Source organism: Ornithodoros turicata, chromosome 7, assembly GCF_037126465.1.
Source record: "Ornithodoros turicata isolate Travis chromosome 7, ASM3712646v1, whole genome shotgun sequence".
Lineage (NCBI taxonomy): Eukaryota > Metazoa > Arthropoda > Arachnida > Ixodida > Argasidae > Ornithodoros > Ornithodoros turicata.
The window spans coordinates 37585803-37606222 of NC_088207.1; the positions used below are offsets into that span (position 1 = coordinate 37585803).

Sequence of the window (20420 nt, forward strand, 5' to 3'; positions counted from 1 at the left end):
CATTGTCAGTATTATAAGTTAGTGACAAGTGGCATTAGTGACAAAACAGACGGTTCACCCGGGTATGTTGTTGGTCTTGCTCCTCTCTCCCGTGCGGTAACTAGGGAAATAAGGACAGAGTCCTTCGAGCACCTTGTCACTCTGTGCATATATGGCGATGCGCATTTATGGAACTTCGAATAATTAGCATGCAGTAGAAAACATAGACGAATTTGGGGCAGAGCTGCAGTATCAGCATCTCCGCTGTCGACAACAACAACAACAGATGATGACGATGAGATCGGGTGTTTGACCGCGGAGGTGCGGTACCCTACCCTAGAGCCCTGCACGGGCCGACTTTTCCGGGCCCGACCCGGACCCGGACTTTCATGTTTTTATGCGGCCCGGCCCGGTGATTCAGCGAATATAGCCCGGCCCGGCCCGGTGACTCTTCTCGTAGATCCCGGCCTAGTATTTCCAGACGTGACGTACGCGTTTCTAGCGCTCATCGCACAAATTTATAAGTAAATTTATAAGAAGAGAAGACACGGCCACAAACATACAAGAACTGTCGGTTTGACACCACAACAGCACGAGACCAAATTAAATCCAGGACGCACGCAGGCAAGCGCGTTACCGTTACACTACGAAGTTTTTATGGATATAGAGGGTGCCGTCGACAAACTCCTCCCAATGCTTACCCCTCTCACCAAGCTTTGCGGACTGTTTGTGAATACGTGAGGAGTGAGGAGCAATGTAAAGTGGCTTTGAGAATGTTATAGAGTGTCGAATCATACGCACAATGCAGTGTCCCTTGCTTGTTTTTGCAAATACTATGCACAGGAATGACACAAGCACGTGATGATATGAACTAATAGTGCTCCATTGCGTGGAAATAGCTGCGTGACCCGGTCGAGCATGACTCGCAAACATGTTTGTCGGCCGGCCCAGCCCGCCGTGCTGGCGTCTTTTGTCGGCCCGGGCCTGGCCCGGCCCGCGGTGTTGGCGTACTTTGTCGACCCGGGCCCGACCCGGCCCGGAGCACACAGCCAGTAACAAGTCTGGCCCAGCCCGCGGGCCGGGTTGGGGCCGGGCCCGTGCAGGGCTCTACCCTACCCCACTGCTCGTGGAACATTATATGAAGATGATGAAGGAAGGATGAAATACGAGAAAGAATTAAATCGTCTGGAGCAATCCAATGGACGACAACAAGTCCATGAACAGGGGACGATGGAGCACATGATCTTCATAGGGCCCAATGAGTGCAGCTAAATTGAGCGGCCTCTTGCTGATACAGGCATCATATGGCAAGCTCATCACACAGTATCCTCATCTGCGGGCAGTAAAGTGCACATTTCATAAGAATGTGCTGGGTGTTCGCCATGACACCGCAGGAGGAACAGAGGCTTGTGTCACAGCATCTGATCATACCCTTGAATTGTGGGGTGAAAGCCAGATTGAGCCGCTGTCGAGAGGCACATTGCTCTCCGTTTCATTCGCGTTCGCAAGGAGCGCGAGAGATACCAACGGTACAATACTGAATATCAAACATATCAATCAACCCATTATCGGTAAAAGTGCTATGGTGTAGGCGAGCTGGTACATTGCAAAACGAGGAAACCAACGTGTTGTGCTGTGTTCCATTTTGCTCCGTGTCTCGTTTTGCAATGTCCATTATCCCCCGAAATATTCCGGTATATAGGCATCAACAGTTTAACAAGTTGCCATCAAGAGTTGACAGTTTGTCGTTCTTGATGGGCACCTGAAAATAAAATACGGTACCTCGAACACTCACGTGGAAAGCTGGGGTAGCCGGTATTATGACATGTATAAAAGCAGCAGCAAGGAGAGACACGGACAGGAAGAATAACACGCAGGACGACTGCTGCTTGCCATCAAGCTGCTTTTTGATAATTTCTCGAATTTCAACCGAATTTCTTCAGGTAAGCTGGTCAATACCGATATAAGCACCATATTATGCGTGAAAAATGCCGATGCTGTATGCTGTTATAGTTCCTTCAATTATGCCTGACATTCGTCATGGCTAGGGTTTGTGGTTTTCGGCATTTATTTTCAACCCAATTCGGGGGGTGTTTATCGGCATTTATATGGGGACTATAAATCGGATTTTTTCGGCATCTATATTCCGCCCAAAAAATAAATGCCCGAATACGGGCATCTATTTATTTCGCATGAAGGAAAGCCTATTTTGCGCGCGAGGTAACAACGAACCGAAAAGAAGTGAATCGATTCATGGTTTCATTAACAATGTCTTTTATTTCCTGTGCCAAACCAGCAAACAAGGAGACTACCTTTTGTTGTAATAGATGCAAGCGTACATCATCATGTTCGCATCTGTCATAGCGGCTCGCTCCTTGCGATTAATAACACGCAGTTTAGAGAACACGCGCTCAACATTCGCGCTAGAAACAGGAATAGCCAGTATGCTTAACGCGCATTGCGATAACAAAGGCCATGTGCTGGAACGGGCCGTCCAAAACTGAATAGGAGATATATCCACCTGAGGGGCAGGGCATACAGCATATTCGAAAAACTCGCGCTTTATATCATCCATACGAGATTCATCTCATAGAACAAATAATAATAAGTCCTCATACAGTGAAGTGCATCGACGTGCCTTGAAGTGCCTCACGAACGGAAACAAGGGTCACTCCAAGTCGTAACTGAAAGGGAGTAGATAGAGGAATACAAAGAACACAAAAATGAACTAGAAGGCTAGGGCAGGGGATGAGCGATCGGCTTTTGAAACCGTTTGGGAGCTCCGTACACTCGTGATCTCTTTTTAACCGGACAACAACAGACCACAAAGGCTCTGAATAGTAAATTCACTAAAGATAGGTGTGTCACTAAGTACGTGTGCTACCAAAAGGCGGTCACGGACCGCACAACAGAGCTGAGGTCAGGGCACAGCCCGAAGATAATTCTACGCTGGAGAAATAGTTGACAACGGGAGATTCCAAGGGGATTTCCCTTTGCGGTTCCAAGAGTAGCAGCTGTCAAGATACGAGAAATTCGGATTTTTTCGGAATATTCCGAATCTGAAAAAATCATTCGGGGGGTGTTTTCCGGCATTTTTCGGAAACTGCCGAAAACCACGAACCCTAGTCATGGCGGAAACAATGATACTATATACTTCGAGAGAATTAACTGGAGAGCTGCAGTCACGGAGGTGTATTTCCGCCAGGAGATAATGTAGTTCACAAACTGGGGCATATGAGAAGGTAGCAGACGCGCAAGGCAAACGGTAAAGCCGATTTATGTTTGTTTGTTTGTAAGAAAAAAACAAGGAGAAATTAAAGCCGATTTACATGTTTTGTACTGATCATACTGCGAAACAACAACAACAATAGATGATGACGATGCTGCGAAAATACCCGCTGGAGACGGCGTATTTAGAGCACATTTGCATGCCTGTAAAGCAAACACGTAAAACATCCGCGTTAAAGCCGATTTACATGTTTTGTTAACGCGGATGTTTTACGTGTTTGCTTTACAGGCATGCAAATGTGCTCTAAATACGCCGTCTCCAGCGGGTATTTTCGCAGCATCGTCATCATCTATTGTTGTTGTTGTTTCGCAGTATGATCAGTGTACCATAGTACAAGCAACAATTTGAAGCACGAGGGCGCACTACGTTGTGGTGGTGGTGGTGGTGATGTTGAAAGGGCTTGCCGTTGTCGGCCTCACGTATGTGGGCAACGTCACGACTGACGCCCTGGGGAAATGTGCCTTGTCCCCTTGAAGTCCCCTTGAAGGCGCACTACGTTGTGACTCGGAGGAGCCATGCGCACGCATAGACCAATCACAGACGTCTTTAGTTTTGTTCGCGAAGTTGACTTTGTACTGCAAACGAAAACCAAACCAAACAAAAACAAAAAATAGGAAGAGAACGTTATGGCCTGTATATGGTGTTTATTCACATAACACTCGAAGGGGAGTGCCAGTCCCTAGTGTGTTTGCCACCTGCGTTTGCGTTCTGACCTTCACTCTCGTCATATTCACCGATCATTTGGCGTTTCTGAGCTATGTACTGCATTAATGTTGCTCCTACCATATCGCAGTAAGTTCCACGTTTGCAACGCGAATAGTCTTCTACATAGCATATGGCAAAGAACAAAAAGCGAAACCAAACTTCGTCGAACATTCAGGACAGGTCAACTCCGCGTGGCATGGCTCCGATTGGGTCACGCGGGCACATGCAACGCCACCTAAGATACAAAAGGCCTGCTTCGAGACTGGAGGTACCCGGGTTCTAATCCCGGTGTCATATACAAATGCCTAGATACAAAAGGCCTGCTTCGAGACTGGGAGGTACCCGGGTTCGAATCCCGGTGCCGGCTGTGCTGTCTGGGGTTTTTCCTGGGTTTTCCTCAGACACATGTCGGCACAGTTCCCTTAGAAGTCGGCCCAGGACGCGTACTCCCCCAGGGCGTCAGCCGTGACGTTGTCCACCTCCGTGAGGCCGACAACGGCGAGCCCTTTCACCATCACCACCACCACCACCTGCTTGTTGCCGCGCGGTTTGTTCCGCGAGGTTTTTGTATCGAGCCCCCCCCCCCCTTTTACGCTGGAGGCCTGGCTACGTCACTGGCTGTTACGTCACGTCGACGAGTAAGCAGGCTTTCTCTATCTAGGTGGTGTTGGCCCATGACGGCTCCGAGTCACAACGTAGTGCGCCCGCATAGTTCAAACTGTATACATGTTGTGTTCCGCCTAAGAATTCCATTGTCGGTGCACCTTTTTTTTTTTCCTACAAGAAGAACCGCACATGTGGCTTTGCATTTGGATTCTATTAAAGCGTGGCAAACTCGTAAAGTATTCGCGCAAACAAAACTGAATCTGGATCGGCTTTATCATCTGTCTGACGATCATCACCTTCTCATATGTCTCATGCCCCCATATCCCAATGCCCCTGTGACTTGGTCATTGGACTGGTATTGGTCAGGAAAATGATTACTTTTTGTTTGTTTTTCGCATAGACATTACAGACTTATTCTGGGATTTGTGTTTCGCAATGTTCTTCAGTCAGTCTCATTAGTTGAAAAATAATCTCATTGTTGTCCTTCTCCACAATAAATTGGGAAGTAGGAGAAGAAGAAGTAAAAGACCATGGAAGCATGACGCTGTTATGAATCTCAACATGGCGTATGAAGACAAACAGACAAACAAAAAGTAATTAGTGTATTGAGTAGAAAATAGTAAACACTAGTGTTTAAACAGGGTACCTTTCGGAATAAGTACTGTGTAAGATGCCAAGTTTGAGTTTAAATGTTACAACTGTGCAAGACACTAAAATACTAACACAAGTATTTAACAGCATTTGGAGTATACCGTTACTCAAGGCACGTAAAAGTCTAGGAACCATACGACAAGAAATATAAGCGTAGTAAAAGGTCGTAGCAGAGAATAGTGAATGTGTGTCCGTGTCTTCATGAACAAGGCCTTGCGTCTGCCCTCTGACTGGGCTTTCTTGTTTTTCTTTCTTTCATTTGCCTTACTTTTCCCTTTCCTTTCTTTCTTTTTTGTTGTTTACTTTGAGTTTCTTTCTTTCTTGGAATAGCAAGCCGGCATTAGCCTGGCTGACATTTCCATTTTACTTTGCTTTCATTCTATTAAACATACGCAACGAGCCCAATGTCGTTGTTCAATTCGGGGGGGGGGGGCATGACGTTCAATAATAATAATAAAAAAGAATTGAGGTCTGCCTGTTCAGCCAAGGCGGCAAGTTCCACTCCCGCAAACAGAGAAAAGAACGACACAATAAGACAGTCCTACGGACAAGGCGAAGGCCGGCAACGCATATAGCGCACCTGACCCGCAATCAGAGAGGTGTGGGTTCGAATCCCACCACACGCGCTTGGTGACTTTCAGTCATCTGCCGATAGACCGCTTTGCCGAGATAAAAATGGGGCCACCCTGATATGGAGAAGGCTATATAGCGTTTGATCACGTGTGATGCGACGGAAAGAACCCCAGAGAAACGAACGGGGGGATCTCTAAAGGGCCTTGCCACGTGTCGTGTGGCCTCTGACTATGTACTTCGACCACGTGCCGGCGGGATATAAAACCTGCAAGGGTCAAACAGCGCGGAGTCTTCTGCTGAGGATGCCCAGCGTTGTCCGCACGCATGTCAGGCCATTTGCTGCGCACTGCCATCCTGGGATAGACAGTCCTGCACCGGTCTTCTATCGGTCACCGCTCCCGTGACCCACCGTCAACGATTGCAATACGTATAATAGCGAGTGAAGCACCTCAAAGAATTCGCTATCGTTGTGCGCCGGTGAGAAACCTACAACGAAATGAAATAGCCTCGTATGACGTCATCAATGGTCATATTTGCACATAGGCACCCTGCATGACCACGGCGATACGCCAGATAATGACAGCTACCTTTAAAGCCTCCTATCTTAAGGACGCCTACGTCTGAGATTAGCCCTCTTGTGGGTTGCCCCCATTAGTGGCCCTGACGCCTTTTACGTTCACCGGGAACCCCAGCCGCTGCACGCATCACCTCAACAACAGAAGAGGTAAGTCATTATTCGGTTACTCTATTTCCACCATTGGAAACGAAGATAAATTACACTCCTTTTAGCAACCTAGAAAAATGCTGTGCCTGATGATAGCGTGATTGCATCTTAGACTTTGTTATGTCGGACATTTTTACCATATATATAAGTGAGAGATTTCCTTGAGTATAAAGGGACGATATCGTGTCTTCTCCTGTATACTCAAAGAAATGATATTTAGAAGTTTATTACACCGGCTCACGTGCCTCTAAATTTTTTTGCCCAATTTTCATCGCGTTGCGACAGTAGCAATAGGCAACACGGAGGACTGGAAGCCTTAATAGGGCAGTCCATTCAGGTACGAAAGTGTACCCCATAACTTAGGGGGTATTAGAGATGCTCATTATCGTTTTTCTTTTTCTTGTTGTTAATACAGTGAACCCTCATTAATATGACCCCGATAATCTGACATAGGTACTCATTTTATTACCGTTTTTATCGTGAACGGTTCCACCGCCATGTAAACCCATCTTGTTAATATGACAATCCGCTTCTCTGACTATGACCGAGGTTTCTGTCACAAGTAGGGTCAAACACAAGTATTATCATCTCGTTATTATGACCACGTCACATGACCCGCAGAGTAGCCCCAGGGAGAGGTCACCACGTACCTCATGCGGAGGGTGACACGTGGGATGACTCCTGATGGTGTTGACCTCGAAATTATTCATGGTGCTTTTAGGGCTCCCTTAAAACAGCAGTGACCACGAGGTCAAGTCACACTGTGCTGCTGCTGTGGCGCACCTAAGAATGGCCGGAACGAGGAGGTCTCTGAGGTCATCAGAGTGTGCGTTTCTCGTTAGTATGACAATTCGCTTTATGACCAAAATCTGCGGGAACGGTAGTGGTCATACTAACGAGGGTTCACTGTATAGATCATCGGAGCTGCAGTAGTGACGTTTAGTTTAAGGTAATTTTTATAATATTAAAACGGATATTTTTATTTATTTATTTATGGATACTGCTAGCTTCCTACTGGAGGCCAAAGTAGGAATGGTACAAAGAGAGAGAGAGAAAAAGAATCATGCGAACAACGAGCATATACGTTACCAATGTATTGACTCCGAATCATTGTCAGAAACAGGTTTACGGAAACCACGGACACGACATCGCCTGGTAAAGCCCAGTCAGCGGTCAGTCCCAGTGAGCAGTCAGCAGCGAAAGTGTTGCAACTGCTTTTACACGTCTTCTGTCTTTGATACAGGTTGCTGGCAATGCTGTACATGATATCGTCACCATTATCTTGTGATCCCGAGTTTTCTTCGTGCATCGTGCTCGTGTTGTGTACTTCCTCGCTCTTTTACGCCCTGCACCGAGATCAGCCAATGGAATTGTCACGTGTAGCTGACTGCTGATATAAGAACTTCGGTTACCAAGGCTTCTTCGGCGGTCAGCAGCGAAAGTGTTGCAACTGCTTACACGTCTTCTGTCTTTGATACAGGTAAAACGAACTTCTACTCTTGCCTTCTTGTCTGTACGTGCTGCTGACTGCCTCGTTGTGATTTACGATGGAAAATGATATATGTCTTGCCTGTCACAAAGTGGCTGTAAATAACGACAATGGCATAGCTGGTCCAGTATGTAACAGTACATATCGTCTTGATGACTGTTCGGGAACGCGCACTAGGAGGCCTAATTGGAAATGCCCAACTTGCAAGATACACAACCAGAGAACAACGCAACCACGCGATATGGAAAAAATACCAGATAAAGATGCTCATGTCTCGTCGATACCTGAAACAACGCCGCAGCTTTCGAGGGAAATCACAGAAAGTGCGTCCCTTAGCGCGAAAGTTGACAAAATTGCTAATATGCTTACTGGGTCGATGTCTCTCCAATCTAAAATTGTTGACTTGCTTACTGTGAAAACTACTGTCCAAAGTTTGGAACTTGCTGTCCAAGTTATGTCAGACAAGTACGATGACATCTTAGCACAGTTAGTACAACAACAAAACTCTAACATCAAAGAGCTAAAAAAAGAAAGTGCGTTATCTTGAAGAGGCAAAGATTAATAACGACGAGCTGTTAGTTGTGCGGAAGCAACGACCTTGACCAATATGGTAGACGAAACAACATCGGGATTCACGGTCTGCCGCAAGAAGACAAAGAGAATTTGAACCTCAAACTGGAAGGGATTGCTAAGGCTCTTGACCTTCCCAGACCGACGGCAGAAGTTGTGGAAGCTGTACATAGACTTTCTTCGAAACCAGATAACATCCCACCAGTTATTGTTAGATTCACAAATAGGAAAGTAAGAGATGCCTGGATGGATAAAAAGAAGGAATTACTGAACATAAAGTTCTCGAACCAACAAATCTACTTCAATGAACCGACTTTTACACCGTCAACTTCGGGTAAAGGCGAAAGAACTGAAATGAACGCACGTTCGGTTGTTAATAAGCGCACAGAATTAGAAGTACTTTTCCAAGACATGTCTTACTGTTGCGATGTAGTTATGTTTACAGAAACCTGGTGTCAAAGTGAAACGAGGAGGTGGTCTCAGTGTGCTTGTGAAAGGTGGCTATTGTACCATTGTTATCACAGTTTTCGGTTATTACCGAAGATTATGAGGTACTTATCTTACGATATAATCACTTTTTTACATCTGTTCTATATCTGCCTCCAGGTACAAATGCTTCTTTATTTTTCCAATTGTTGAAATCTTATCTACAATTTATATCTGATGAGAAATGTCAAGCATTTATTGGGGGTGATTTAAATATCGACATGTTGTCTAGTTCAAATGTCAAATGAACTGAGCGTACTTTTAAAAGATTATCGCTTTGGAAACCATGCACATAAGTGTTCCCACACGTATTACTCCATCGTCATCAACGTTGTTATACCCTGTTATCACTAATTGTCTTTCTGCGAGTGTGACATATATCGGGTGTTCTCAGGACAGATATAAAGCGACCATTTACCAGTATTGGCACTCCTACCCCGTATAGAAAAAAAGGATAAGCCACTTGTTCTTTTCCAATGCCTAACTAAGAAATTTTTACGTGCCTTTGAAGTAGAGATTGCCAAAGTCAATTGGGAGTTTGTAGCCAGCCATCAGGACCCTAATGAAGCATTTTTCTTTGAGTTATTTTCTAAGATATATGCATCACATTTTGTAATCAAGGAATATAAGCAGTCAAGAGGCTGCCGTAAGCCCTGGATGACGAAACGCTTACTGAATCTTGTACATAAGAAGGAACAAATGTACAAGAAATTTCTGCTCTCCAGACATTTTGAAGATTTAAACGCATATAAGCATTTTCGAAATCTCGTCACGAGTACATTGAGGCGTGGAAAGTTGGACTACTATAAAAGGTTATTTGATGCTGATGTAGGCCAAAATCCAAAACAAATGTGGAAGAACTTACACAGGGTACTCAACAGAAAGCCCCATAGTTCAAATCTGGAAAGTATTTGCGTTGATGGCAAAACGATTGAAGAGCATTACTTAGCTGACTACTTTAATGCGTACTTTATTAATGCTTGTGGACTTCCTTCGCAAATGATACACGCGTCGTCTCAAATTTTATCTCATGGGATACCAGGAACTATATTTCTGAGTGCCGTTGACGAAACGTATACAATACAAAGAGTTTAGACATTTATAATATGCAAGTTATTCCCGTAAAACCGCTCAGTCGGTAGCGTGGTCGCCTTCTGATCCCCAGATCGCGGGTTCGAACCCGGCCGAGAACGCCAGTAACTTAGTGGCAGGGTACAAGTTGCTTAGACACGCCGTCTTTCGCGAGGGACGTTAAATACGGGGTGCCGTGTGGTGAGCTTTCATCGCACGTTTCGCGTGTAATGGGGTAGTGTACTGTTCTCAAGCGGTGAATCACCCCAGGCCATAGTCACGATTTATTTGTTGTTGTTGTTGTTTCATCGCACGTTAAAGAACCCTCAGGCGGGCAAATGCAATCCACAGACCGACCGCTGTGGCGTCGCTCATGATCTCAGTTGTCTCGCGACGTAAACCCCCAATTATTATTATTAAATTATTCCCGTAAAACGGATTCTTCGTTATATTGTTAGTCCTCTAACTTACATCATCAACCAATGTTTCACATGACACGCATAGCACAATCTTACCCATTTCGACCTAGGTCTGGATGGAATATTCCCAGGCTCCGAAATAACTATCGTAAACAACTTCTTGAGTACACTGCTCCTCGACTTTTGACTGGTACGGAAAGCGCTAATATCGACGTAGTCTCTATCAGTAAGAAAGATATCTTAGATTACTTTCTGTGTGCGTAGGGAGTATTGTTATGATATGCATTTATTTTAATATGGTGTCATTGATATGACTGTGTAATTTTGGCCTAATTTTCGGAGTGCACAAGGAGTATGTTGTGTATGATAGGATGTCATGTATGTGAATTGGGTCCTCTATACTTATGACTGTGATATCCTTCTCTCACTCTCTCTCTCTCTCTTTCTTTTTTTTTTTCTAGGGCGAGTTGCACTAGATTTTCGCTGCTGCACTCTTGTACTTAGAGTCTAGTTGTACTGAAGGGACGAGTCCTTACCCCTTTTCACAGTAATGTGAATAAACTTATTATAATAATAATAATTATTATTATAAAGCATTCCAATCTTTCAATCGTACGCGGAAAGAAGGACAATTTATGAATTTTGCACGCATAAGGTTTAATATGGGATCTATGGGAACAACAACAACGACTTTATTTTAAGATGATGACTGGGACGCTGATAAAATAAATAAATAAATAAATAAAACGATATATAACTATCCTTGTCAATTCTAAGTTTACCGTGAATTATTAAAAACAAAGTTTGTAACCTGGCAGACTTACGTCTACTATTCATTAGCAGATCTAATCCCGCTGTGTCGTAAAGGTCACTAACCGTACTCGGCGGCGTAAACCTGTTACGAGTAAAACGGAGTGCCTTTTTTCAGCACCGTTTCAATCTTGGAAATATTCCGTTCGGTGGTTACGTCTCATATAGGACTTGCATATTCTAGAACATGCCTAACATAAGTCTTATAAGCCGTTAGTTTGGTTTCCGCAATAACATACTTAAGGTTCGGCTTTAAAAAAAAAACATAATTTACCTAATGCCTCCCACGTGCCGATTCCATGAGAGGTCATTGGTAACAGTGACTCCAAGGTGCTTAAAATTGTCTAAGTATATAATCATTCAGTGGTCTTCCTGGAACACAATTCCAGAAAATAATACCTAGAAACGTTCCCTTGTTGATCTTAAGGAGTCCAGGTAATTCCCCTCTCGTAAGCTCGAATCTTGCTCTTCCCGCCTTCCAGCTCCAATAGTCCGTGTTCATGTTATGCATTGAAACTTTGCGGTATAACCTTCAAACTGTATACCCCATCCACCTTAGCACAAGATGAGTGTGGCGTCGTTCACCGCCGTGGATTATGTCGTCCTGCTGGGGTTCCTGGTGCTGTCCACAGCGATCGGTGTATTCTTCGCATGGCGCGACCGTCGCAACCAAAGCAACCGCCAGTTTCTGACAGCCAACAAGCAGCTGGGATGGGTACCTGTAGCCATGTCCATGATGGCGAGCTTCCTCTCGTCCATCGCCATCTTGGGTCTTCCGTCCGAAGTCTTCGTGCATGGATCACAACTCTGGTTGGGTTCTGTGTCGTCATCCATCGCTATACTTTTGGCTGCGTTCATCTTTCTACCCATGTATTATAATATGGATATCACTAGCATCAATGAGGTGAGTGCGGAAAAAAAGTTTCTTGAACTCGGTCAGCTTTAATGTCTTGCGTGTTTTCCTACGTCGTTTTTATGACTTCCTAATGTGGCGTTTATCCAATAAGGCTACAAGCTTTACATTGCAGAGCAAAAACACGCTTCCATTTTTCTTTGTGAGCTAGAGATGTTTGCTAGATGTGCCACAGCCTATATGCTAACGTCGTCCACTCACATATGCAATGCGTATATCGGTGAAAGAAAAGAGAAATGCAATTCTCAGCAAACGTGAAAGCGCCGCACATATTTCGCTTGTCTGAATGTATGTGAGCAAAATTTACGTCCAAAATGTTATACAAAAGGCAGAGTGGGGGTAGTTCACGCATTCTATCTACCAGATATCCGAAAGTAAATTCATTATGGAACACATGTGCAGGCGACGAAGAATAATATTTTGTACAAACCGGAAACGCCTTTTCAAATATTTTTCTGTAAATTTCGTGTTAGCGCCGCGAAGCAACTGTGGCTAGGAGCACTGACGCGGACAGATGGAGAGAGGACAGCACGAAGGAGTGGGGAACAGCGGGGGTTTTAGTATGCGTCCTGGGCTAACTTCGGGGGGAACTGTGCCGACGTTCGTTGGAAAACCCAGAGGAGACCTCAAACAGGACAGCCGGTGCCAGGATTCGAACCGGCGTCACCTCCCACTCTCGGCGTGGAGAGCGGTCATCCTAACCACTATGCCACGGGAGCCGGTGCTTCGGGAAAGACTTCTGACATTACGCAACAAGGCTGCAATATTATGCGATACACATTTCATATATGTGCGCCGGACGTGATCATAATAACAGAGCGAATTTTTTCACTGACTGCCGTGTCATAATACAATGGAAAATGGAAATGACGGCCGATCTCACGAACTGGTGTCGTCCTTTTAGGCCATTCAGCACCAGACGGTCCTCATGACAGTATTGTCCTGCGGCACGTACCGCTGCGAATAAAGAGTAGAAGTCGCTTGTACGTACGGGAAAAGTCGCAAAAGTAAATAAAAGTAACTATTATTTGCAAGAATTTGTGTTGCAATAAATTAGAGTGAAGCGCTAGGTACGTAAATAACGTAACTAATGGCTATACAAGAATTAAACCGCTTACAAAATAAACTGTCTACGTTGTAGTGAATGCGCTATACCTTCTTCAGGATTAAAGAGTATAGGGTATATATCCAAGACACACCTGCCTGTCTTGCATAGAAGGACGTGTTGCCGCCGGAGCATCGCCTGTACTGTTTTCTATAGCCCTTGAAAGTAATAAGCATGTTTTATAGCAGGAACGAAACTGAGCGTGAAATGCCCGTTTTACTTCCAGTACCTTGAGAAGAGATTCATGTCAACAGCAGTGAGACGCTTAGCATCCGCCATATTCATTATACAAACGGTGAGCTTTCCAATGTAACGCTCCCTTGCAGAGTTTTGCAGGCTCAGGTTATAAGATCCGGAGGAAAAACGAAACCGTTCCAACGATCCCAGCCTTCGTGCTCTGGAGCTCTATAGAATACTTCACTTTCGTACCTTGTGGTTGCTGAAAATTTATCGAGATAAAAACGGATGCCGTGTACATCATATAATGTTTTACTTATTTTCTGCGCAATATATAGTTGCTGTACATGGGAGTAGTTCTGTACGGTCCGTCCCTAGCCTTAGGTTCGGGTAAGTGTACGTCTTCTCCATGCCAAGACACTCTTGCGGCACATGCGATATTAAACGATCGCGCACGAATCTCTGTCCTTTTTACAGTAACTGGTTTCCCAGTGTGGGCCTCCATTCTACTCAACGGCATTGTGTGCACATTTTACACGACGATCGTGAGTTTACCATCTTCCGAGCTGTGTATATCGCGAATATTACAAACGCGTGATTTTTGTTACACACAGGGTGGCATCAAGGCCGTCGTGTGGACAGATGTAGTCCAAATGGTACTCATCTACGTCGGATATGTCATGGTGATTTCTGCGGTAAGTTGCCTCATGGAACATGTGATGGACGAATGGGTTTATTCTTTAATTGCTTTATGCGTGTCATCCCCTTGTCCTGCGCGCCAAATTCGCTGCGGTAGATAAGATTCGCTTTTATTGAGCTTGGAGCAATGATGAGAGGTTTTCCCTTCTTACACAGCAACAGCGTATGTTTCACCTAGAGTCACTAAATAGGAAGCAGAGTAGCGACACTGAGCCACGCCGGCGAGCAAGACCGCCATCTTGCGTCCGGCGCCATCTTGCGTCCTGCGCGGCTGCGTCGCTTAGCAATAGGACTAAAATCTGCCCTTTCTCGACCGGAGAACTGCGCGCAGACTAGCCAGCTCGTAACCGAGGAAACCGGTTTTGGATGGAGGGGACCCAACATGGACGGCGCCTTCTTGGAAGGAGAAACCACGTGACACGATTGGCCAATCGGGGACACCGAACGACGGTCCCGGCGCGGAAAAGGAATGCGATACTCTGTACCCCTATTTAGTGACTAGTTTCACCTGAATGTGTGGAATAAAAGCGATTACCGTGAGATTTCATGATTACCATGTGATGATGATGATGTACTACTTGTATATTAGAGACTCGCGTATGGTCATTATTGCAGGGTATCCAGCATGTCGGCGGTCTCTCGAACATGTGGAAAATAGCTGGAGAGGGTGGAAGACTGGTATCAATTAAGTAAGGCAATATGGCTGTGCACGCTGAGCAGCATTTCGTTATGACGTTGTTTGTTAAATATCTGCGTGGTAGTATATTTCCTTCGGCGACGCTTCTGTGTTATGTGTCTGTTTCATGTTTATTTCCCCGCCAGTGCAGGCGCGTTCATCTAATGATATGTAAACTTTCACGCCGTTATGTTATCTAGGTGTCGTTATATTGCTTACTTGATAACAACATCCTGGATCGGTGTATACGGACGCACCTGGCATCACGCACTTGTCTTTTTAAGCAGTATATTGGGAAATCTTTCGTGATGCAATCCTATCACACTCTTTAGTTCTATTATCGCTGCAATGCAAAAGTGTCTTTTTCGTCTACAAGTGCAAGCAGGCAAACCAGCATGGCGACTAGTTCCATTTCCCCTTTTTTTTTTACAAGCAAACAAACAAACATGTCTCAAAGTGCCATATGGCGACTTCAGATAGCAGACCGCATCAGAATTTGTAACCGTAACTCTAAGTCGACACGTCTAGCCCTATCTGTCAAACCATTTAACCTCTAGATGACTGCTATCTATAGAGTATAGCATCCACATAACTGCCTGTTTGTTTATTCAGAGCCCGTACTGTACAAATATGATCTGATCCATATACTGACAAAGCCAATCTTTACAGCTTAAGCTCGAGTCCGTACGAGACGTACACTGCATGGAATGTGATAGGATCCTGGACAGTGGGTTGGATGGGTGCCTATTGCGCCAGCCAGACGCAGGTACAACGGTATTCCAGTATCGCATCCCTCAGAGATGCGCGAAAGTAAGGCATTACATCATATGCATCATGAACGTTTTCAGTCTTGCATCATATTCCACTTTGAATAAGAATGACGTGCGGAAGGCGGCAAACGCTCACGAAAGTCGGATGGGTTGTAACAAAAATCGTGCATTTTCAGGGCTCTGTTGTTGAATATTCCCGGGGTAGGTGCGACACTCCTCCTGTCAGTGCTGTCGGGTCTTGTCATCTTTGCCGTTTATCACGACTGTGACCCCAGGCTCATAGGGGACATCGACAAGGCAGATCAGGTACGCATGCATATAATGTACACATGAACTGTAGCCTCAACCCAGGTGTCACCACGAAACGTGCTCGTGGAAAGTTAGTGCAGACTGTGGATACAACGTGCAGTGTCTTCACTGAGGAGAACTAGAGGGCGATAGAGAGCACACCTGCACCAGAACCTGTCGTATATTTTCGCGACAGACTTTTTCGTGAATGATTGGGTAGACGTCGAGCTAGTAAGTTACCCTCCTGCGAAGTAGTGTCCTCGCGACTGAAGACACTTATTCCATCCAGCATTTCTGCCACTCACGAAAGTGCCTCTGGTGACCTGATTGTGATAGCAGACCTGCGAGCACTGGCAGCTTCATGGTACAAGATTTCAGAGCGCGGAAGTTTGTAGAAGTCCGTCCTTGGCGGGAGGGGGCGTTAATTCCGTCCTACACTGTAGAAGTCTACTCTTGTGTGTGTGTCAGGCTAAACCGTACCGAGAGGCATGACCTTGGAGGGATCAGAACCTACAGAAGCTGATTCAGCTAGAAAGGCAAAGTAGACCAGAAACAAAAACGCCCATTGCATCTTACTTTGTGGAAATATTGTGTCCGGACAAAGCCATGGTATAACATCAAAAAGACTCATATTGACAAATATTAATGCCAAGAGAGCACCTAGTAACACACATGATTCACCATTTCTTCTGTCCTGGAGTAAGTCTCCTTAACTTCTGCCTTTTCATCAGGTCATTTTATAAGGCCGCCTCTTGTTATGTTATTATGGGTTACGTCTGCCTAATTCTTCACGTTCTGCATGACTTTCATAGCTGATGCCGTACATTGTGCAAGACCTGCTGAGAGGCTATCCAGGGTTGTCTGGACTGCTCGTATCTTCGGTGTTTAGCGGTTCGCTTAGGTGAGCCTCAATGGTTCTTTAGCACACTGAGCAGATTGTCTCATCCCCTATATGTGTGTTAATTTATTTGTTTGTAGCACCTTGTCCTCGGGGTACAACGCTCTCGCGGCCGTCACCTGGGACGACTTTGTCAGACCTAAGGTATCACTGTCCGAGAAGAAGGCTGTACTGGTTACGAAGTCCATAGGTGGGAAATATTAGTCGTTCTGGTCGGTTGAAAAAACTGCTAACAATACGAAGCCATACACTTTGGCATGCACTCATAGCGTAAATGTATATTTCGATACGCTTCGAGAGTATATCTCGAGAGTATATCGAGAGTGTATCTCTTAATTGTTTCCCTCCAGCTGCATTCTACGGTCTCCTATCCATCTCGATAGCCTTTCTCACTGGATCCATGGAATCCATTGTCCAAGTAAGTGAACACTATCCACTGTAGTGATAAGACTACCGTAGAGTAAAATCCTTCTTTGTGATTGAGTATCTCCACAAAAAATACGGTGTGACTTGTGTTTTGCACCTGAGAGATATCACAAATCACAGCGTTCATTGCGGTCTTCTTGCTGTGGAAAGTCGTTTTGTCGGCTTGTTCGGTCGTACCATGAAGTAATGCGACTATTCCTGACCGCAAGGGCAAACTCGTGTATTTGTAACAGGCTTCGAGCAGTCTGGTCGGCGCCATGTCCGGGCCTCTCCTTGCCGTCTTCCTCCTGGGAATGCTGGCTCCCGTGTGCAGAAGGAAGGTATGTATTGCAGCTCCTGGTGCCCTTAATTAGCTTGGCGATCTCAAAGAAGTTCCATAAAGTGGCGCTAAGGAATATCTTTCGAACGTAATGTTTGTGGGTAATTCCCTAGAAGCAAATCTATCTGTGAACTGGGGTTTGGAATCTATTGTCCCGTCCATACCTTTGTGTCGCATAACAAGTTGCTCATTGTTTACAAACAGAAGGCCCACCCGAAAGTTGTCTAGGGTTCCCAGCGTCAGCGGCCTGTCACTCACCGCTCATTTAAGTTAAACCTTTTCACTATTTGTAAACAGTGAAAGGGTTTAACTGGAATGTGTGACACAGCGTGGCGCCACATGTAGCCGCTGAGGCTGGGAACCCTAGACAACTTTCGGTTGTGCCTTCTATTTGTAAACAGTGAAAGGGTGAATATTTAACAGCTTGTTGGGCTTGTGGCTCATGATGACTACGCAGCCGACAGGCAGCCGGCTTCGTTTATTTTAGACCCAGTGCTATGCGCATGCAATGTAGTCTTGCCGCCGTATTAGACGAGCAGTGCGCAGTTGAAGACCTGACACAGTGTTAACGGTAATTTTCAATTTAAATTTTCTAAAAAGTACATAAGGGTAATTGTGACGAAAGGGTACTGAGAGCTCAGACTATCGAACAGATACCGTTAACCCTAAAGCGGTAGCGGATTTAAAAAAAAAAGTGAATAACTTCCAGCCGTACAGCTGATGCATGTATGCCAGCAGGTTGGCAATTTTTATGGAGCGCAAGGGGACGTCGAGAGAGCAAACGATTCTGGTCCCTGTGGTTTCGTCTGGAATACTCTTCGCCACCTAGCGGCCTTACGGCGAGCCATTCTTGTCGCGCGGCAACACAAACTCACGTGCATAGCCCCCAATGACAAAGCCGGTCTTGGAGCTGCACCAGTCGTGCTGAACTGGCGTCTCCTGAGCATGCGCCGTACCTCGAAGAGAGCTCTTCCACCTGAATCAATCAGTATCAATCAGATGCGTAAATCGCCACCTGTCGTCTGCAGAGAGAATGTGCCCTGGCGCCTTCGTGGTCATATGGGCGCCACGCGCATGAGCATAGGCAATTACGAAAGGGGTCCATTATAACCGTCGACGTGCCCTATGCTTTTTCCTCAGGGTGCCCTGGTGGGCATATGTACAGGTCTATGCTTCTCCTGGTGGCTGGCGCTTGGCTCCATCCTGTATCCCCGCGAAAGTGACGAGTTACCTACGTCGACGGCTGGATGTACCGCCTTCAACCAGACGATCACTGTTGGCTCCTTTGTTCTGCCGCCAGAACCTCAGTAGGTAGCACGGTTCACTTGATCTTCACGACGTGACTCACCCTGTAGATTGTCGAGAGGCACCCGCACTATCACCCCTCAGCTATATCAATCTCTGCTGTGTTATCTCTACCAACAGGGGGATCTTGAGGTTCTACCATATTTCTTACATATGGGTCACCGTCATTGGATTCGGTACAACAATGTTTGTCTCTCTCGTCGTAAGCCTCCTTCTGGGTATGTCCGCCTCCAATCTCTACAAATATCTAGACGTGTTAGTCGAAACTATGTTGTCATAAATTGCCAGAGAGAAATGACAAGGAAGAAGTCGACCCCAAGTATGTGTCACCGTATTTAAGGAAGTTTATGAGGAACTACAAGAAAAAGCAAGAAGTACAGGTCGTTAACGGTGTCCATATGGTACGTGCATGTCTGTCTACTTTCGAGCTAGAATATATTATGATGTAAAATCAATGCGGAGGTCGTAGAAACGTTGACACCGACATTCCCATTTGTTCTCTTTCAGAGTGAGGTTTATCCCACAGAACTCAAGAAACTGATGTCTAGCAACGAGCAGAGATGACCTCGGCAGAGGTGTTCAGACTGCAACGCTGTACAGCGCCGAATGCGTTTCGGGACGTCGTCACTTTAGCGTTCGGCAGCTAATCACTCAAGAAGCAACAGATATGATCAACAACAATACATGGAATGGAAAACGGTACCCCTTGATGCATAGCGATGCAACGGGACCATATGGGCGAAATCCGTCACAAGAAGTTTTATGTGCTCTTCTGGAGCACTTTCTTCGCGCTGCTCTCTGACGTCAAAAACGCATAGATGAGGAACCGAATGTATAGAACGATAATGTTGTCCACAAGATGTTTCGTACCTTTTTATTGTCCATGCTCAGGCACATGCTAACGGGTAACGATGGAGTAATATACGTATGCACAATCTGACGGATGAATGGAAGAACACGTGAAATGAAAGGCTGTGTGAAAGCATCGTGGATGCACACACGGTATGTGTCTGGTCGTTTTCAGGTTCTGCGACTTGTAAAAGTAGCCTATCGTCTCTCTTTTTTTTTTCTTTTTTTTTTTTTTTGTTGTTGAAAGACACGCACGAAATCTTGTCTATAACGCAGTTCATGTATATGTAAAATGTAATAAAGGGAGTAATATAAGCACTCAGACAAAAACATTTTATGCACGTGAGTGACTTTAGTGAGGAAAGTGTGAGCCGCTTCCGCCCTTGAATACATTATGCCTCACACATGAAGGGAGTTGCCTCAGGACAGAAGCCGCCGATATTTCGAACAGAGACTGTTCTTCTTCTGGGCCCAGAGAAGCCCAGAAGAAGAACAGTCTCTGTTCGAAATATCGGCGGCTTCTGTCCTGAGGCAACTCCCTTCCTACATCTCTACCGGTTCGCTGGATTTCTACCCATCTATATTATGCCTCACACAGGCGTGCCAAGCCAAGCCGGAACCTA

General features: G+C 45.5%; 1 protein-coding gene across 6 annotated transcripts; it reads left to right on the top strand.

The window, feature by feature from the left end:
- Positions 1-6117: 6117 nt before the first annotated feature.
- Positions 6118-20115, top strand: LOC135400985 (sodium-coupled monocarboxylate transporter 2-like). Of its 6 annotated transcripts, none has more exons than XM_064633060.1 (20): positions 6118-6280; positions 6347-6527; positions 7645-7709; positions 7771-8007; positions 11932-12276; positions 13617-13685; positions 13906-13957; positions 14045-14112; positions 14182-14262; positions 14882-14955; positions 15612-15752; positions 15889-16018; positions 16813-16901; positions 16979-17088; positions 17249-17316; positions 17558-17644; positions 18784-18950; positions 19069-19166; positions 19237-19349; positions 19456-20115. In XM_064633060.1, the coding sequence occupies exons 5-20, from the start codon at positions 11938-11940 to the stop codon at positions 19510-19512; spliced, it is 1743 nt and encodes a 580-aa protein (XP_064489130.1). In that variant the 5' UTR covers positions 6118-6280; positions 6347-6527; positions 7645-7709; positions 7771-8007; positions 11932-11937; the 3' UTR covers positions 19513-20115. The 6 variants fall into 6 exon arrangements, with proteins under 6 accessions (XP_064489130.1, XP_064489133.1, XP_064489132.1 ...); XM_064633063.1 differs by having other exon boundaries at positions 7645-7699; XM_064633062.1 differs by having other exon boundaries at positions 7651-7709.
- The last annotated feature ends 305 nt before the right edge of the window (positions 20116-20420 follow it).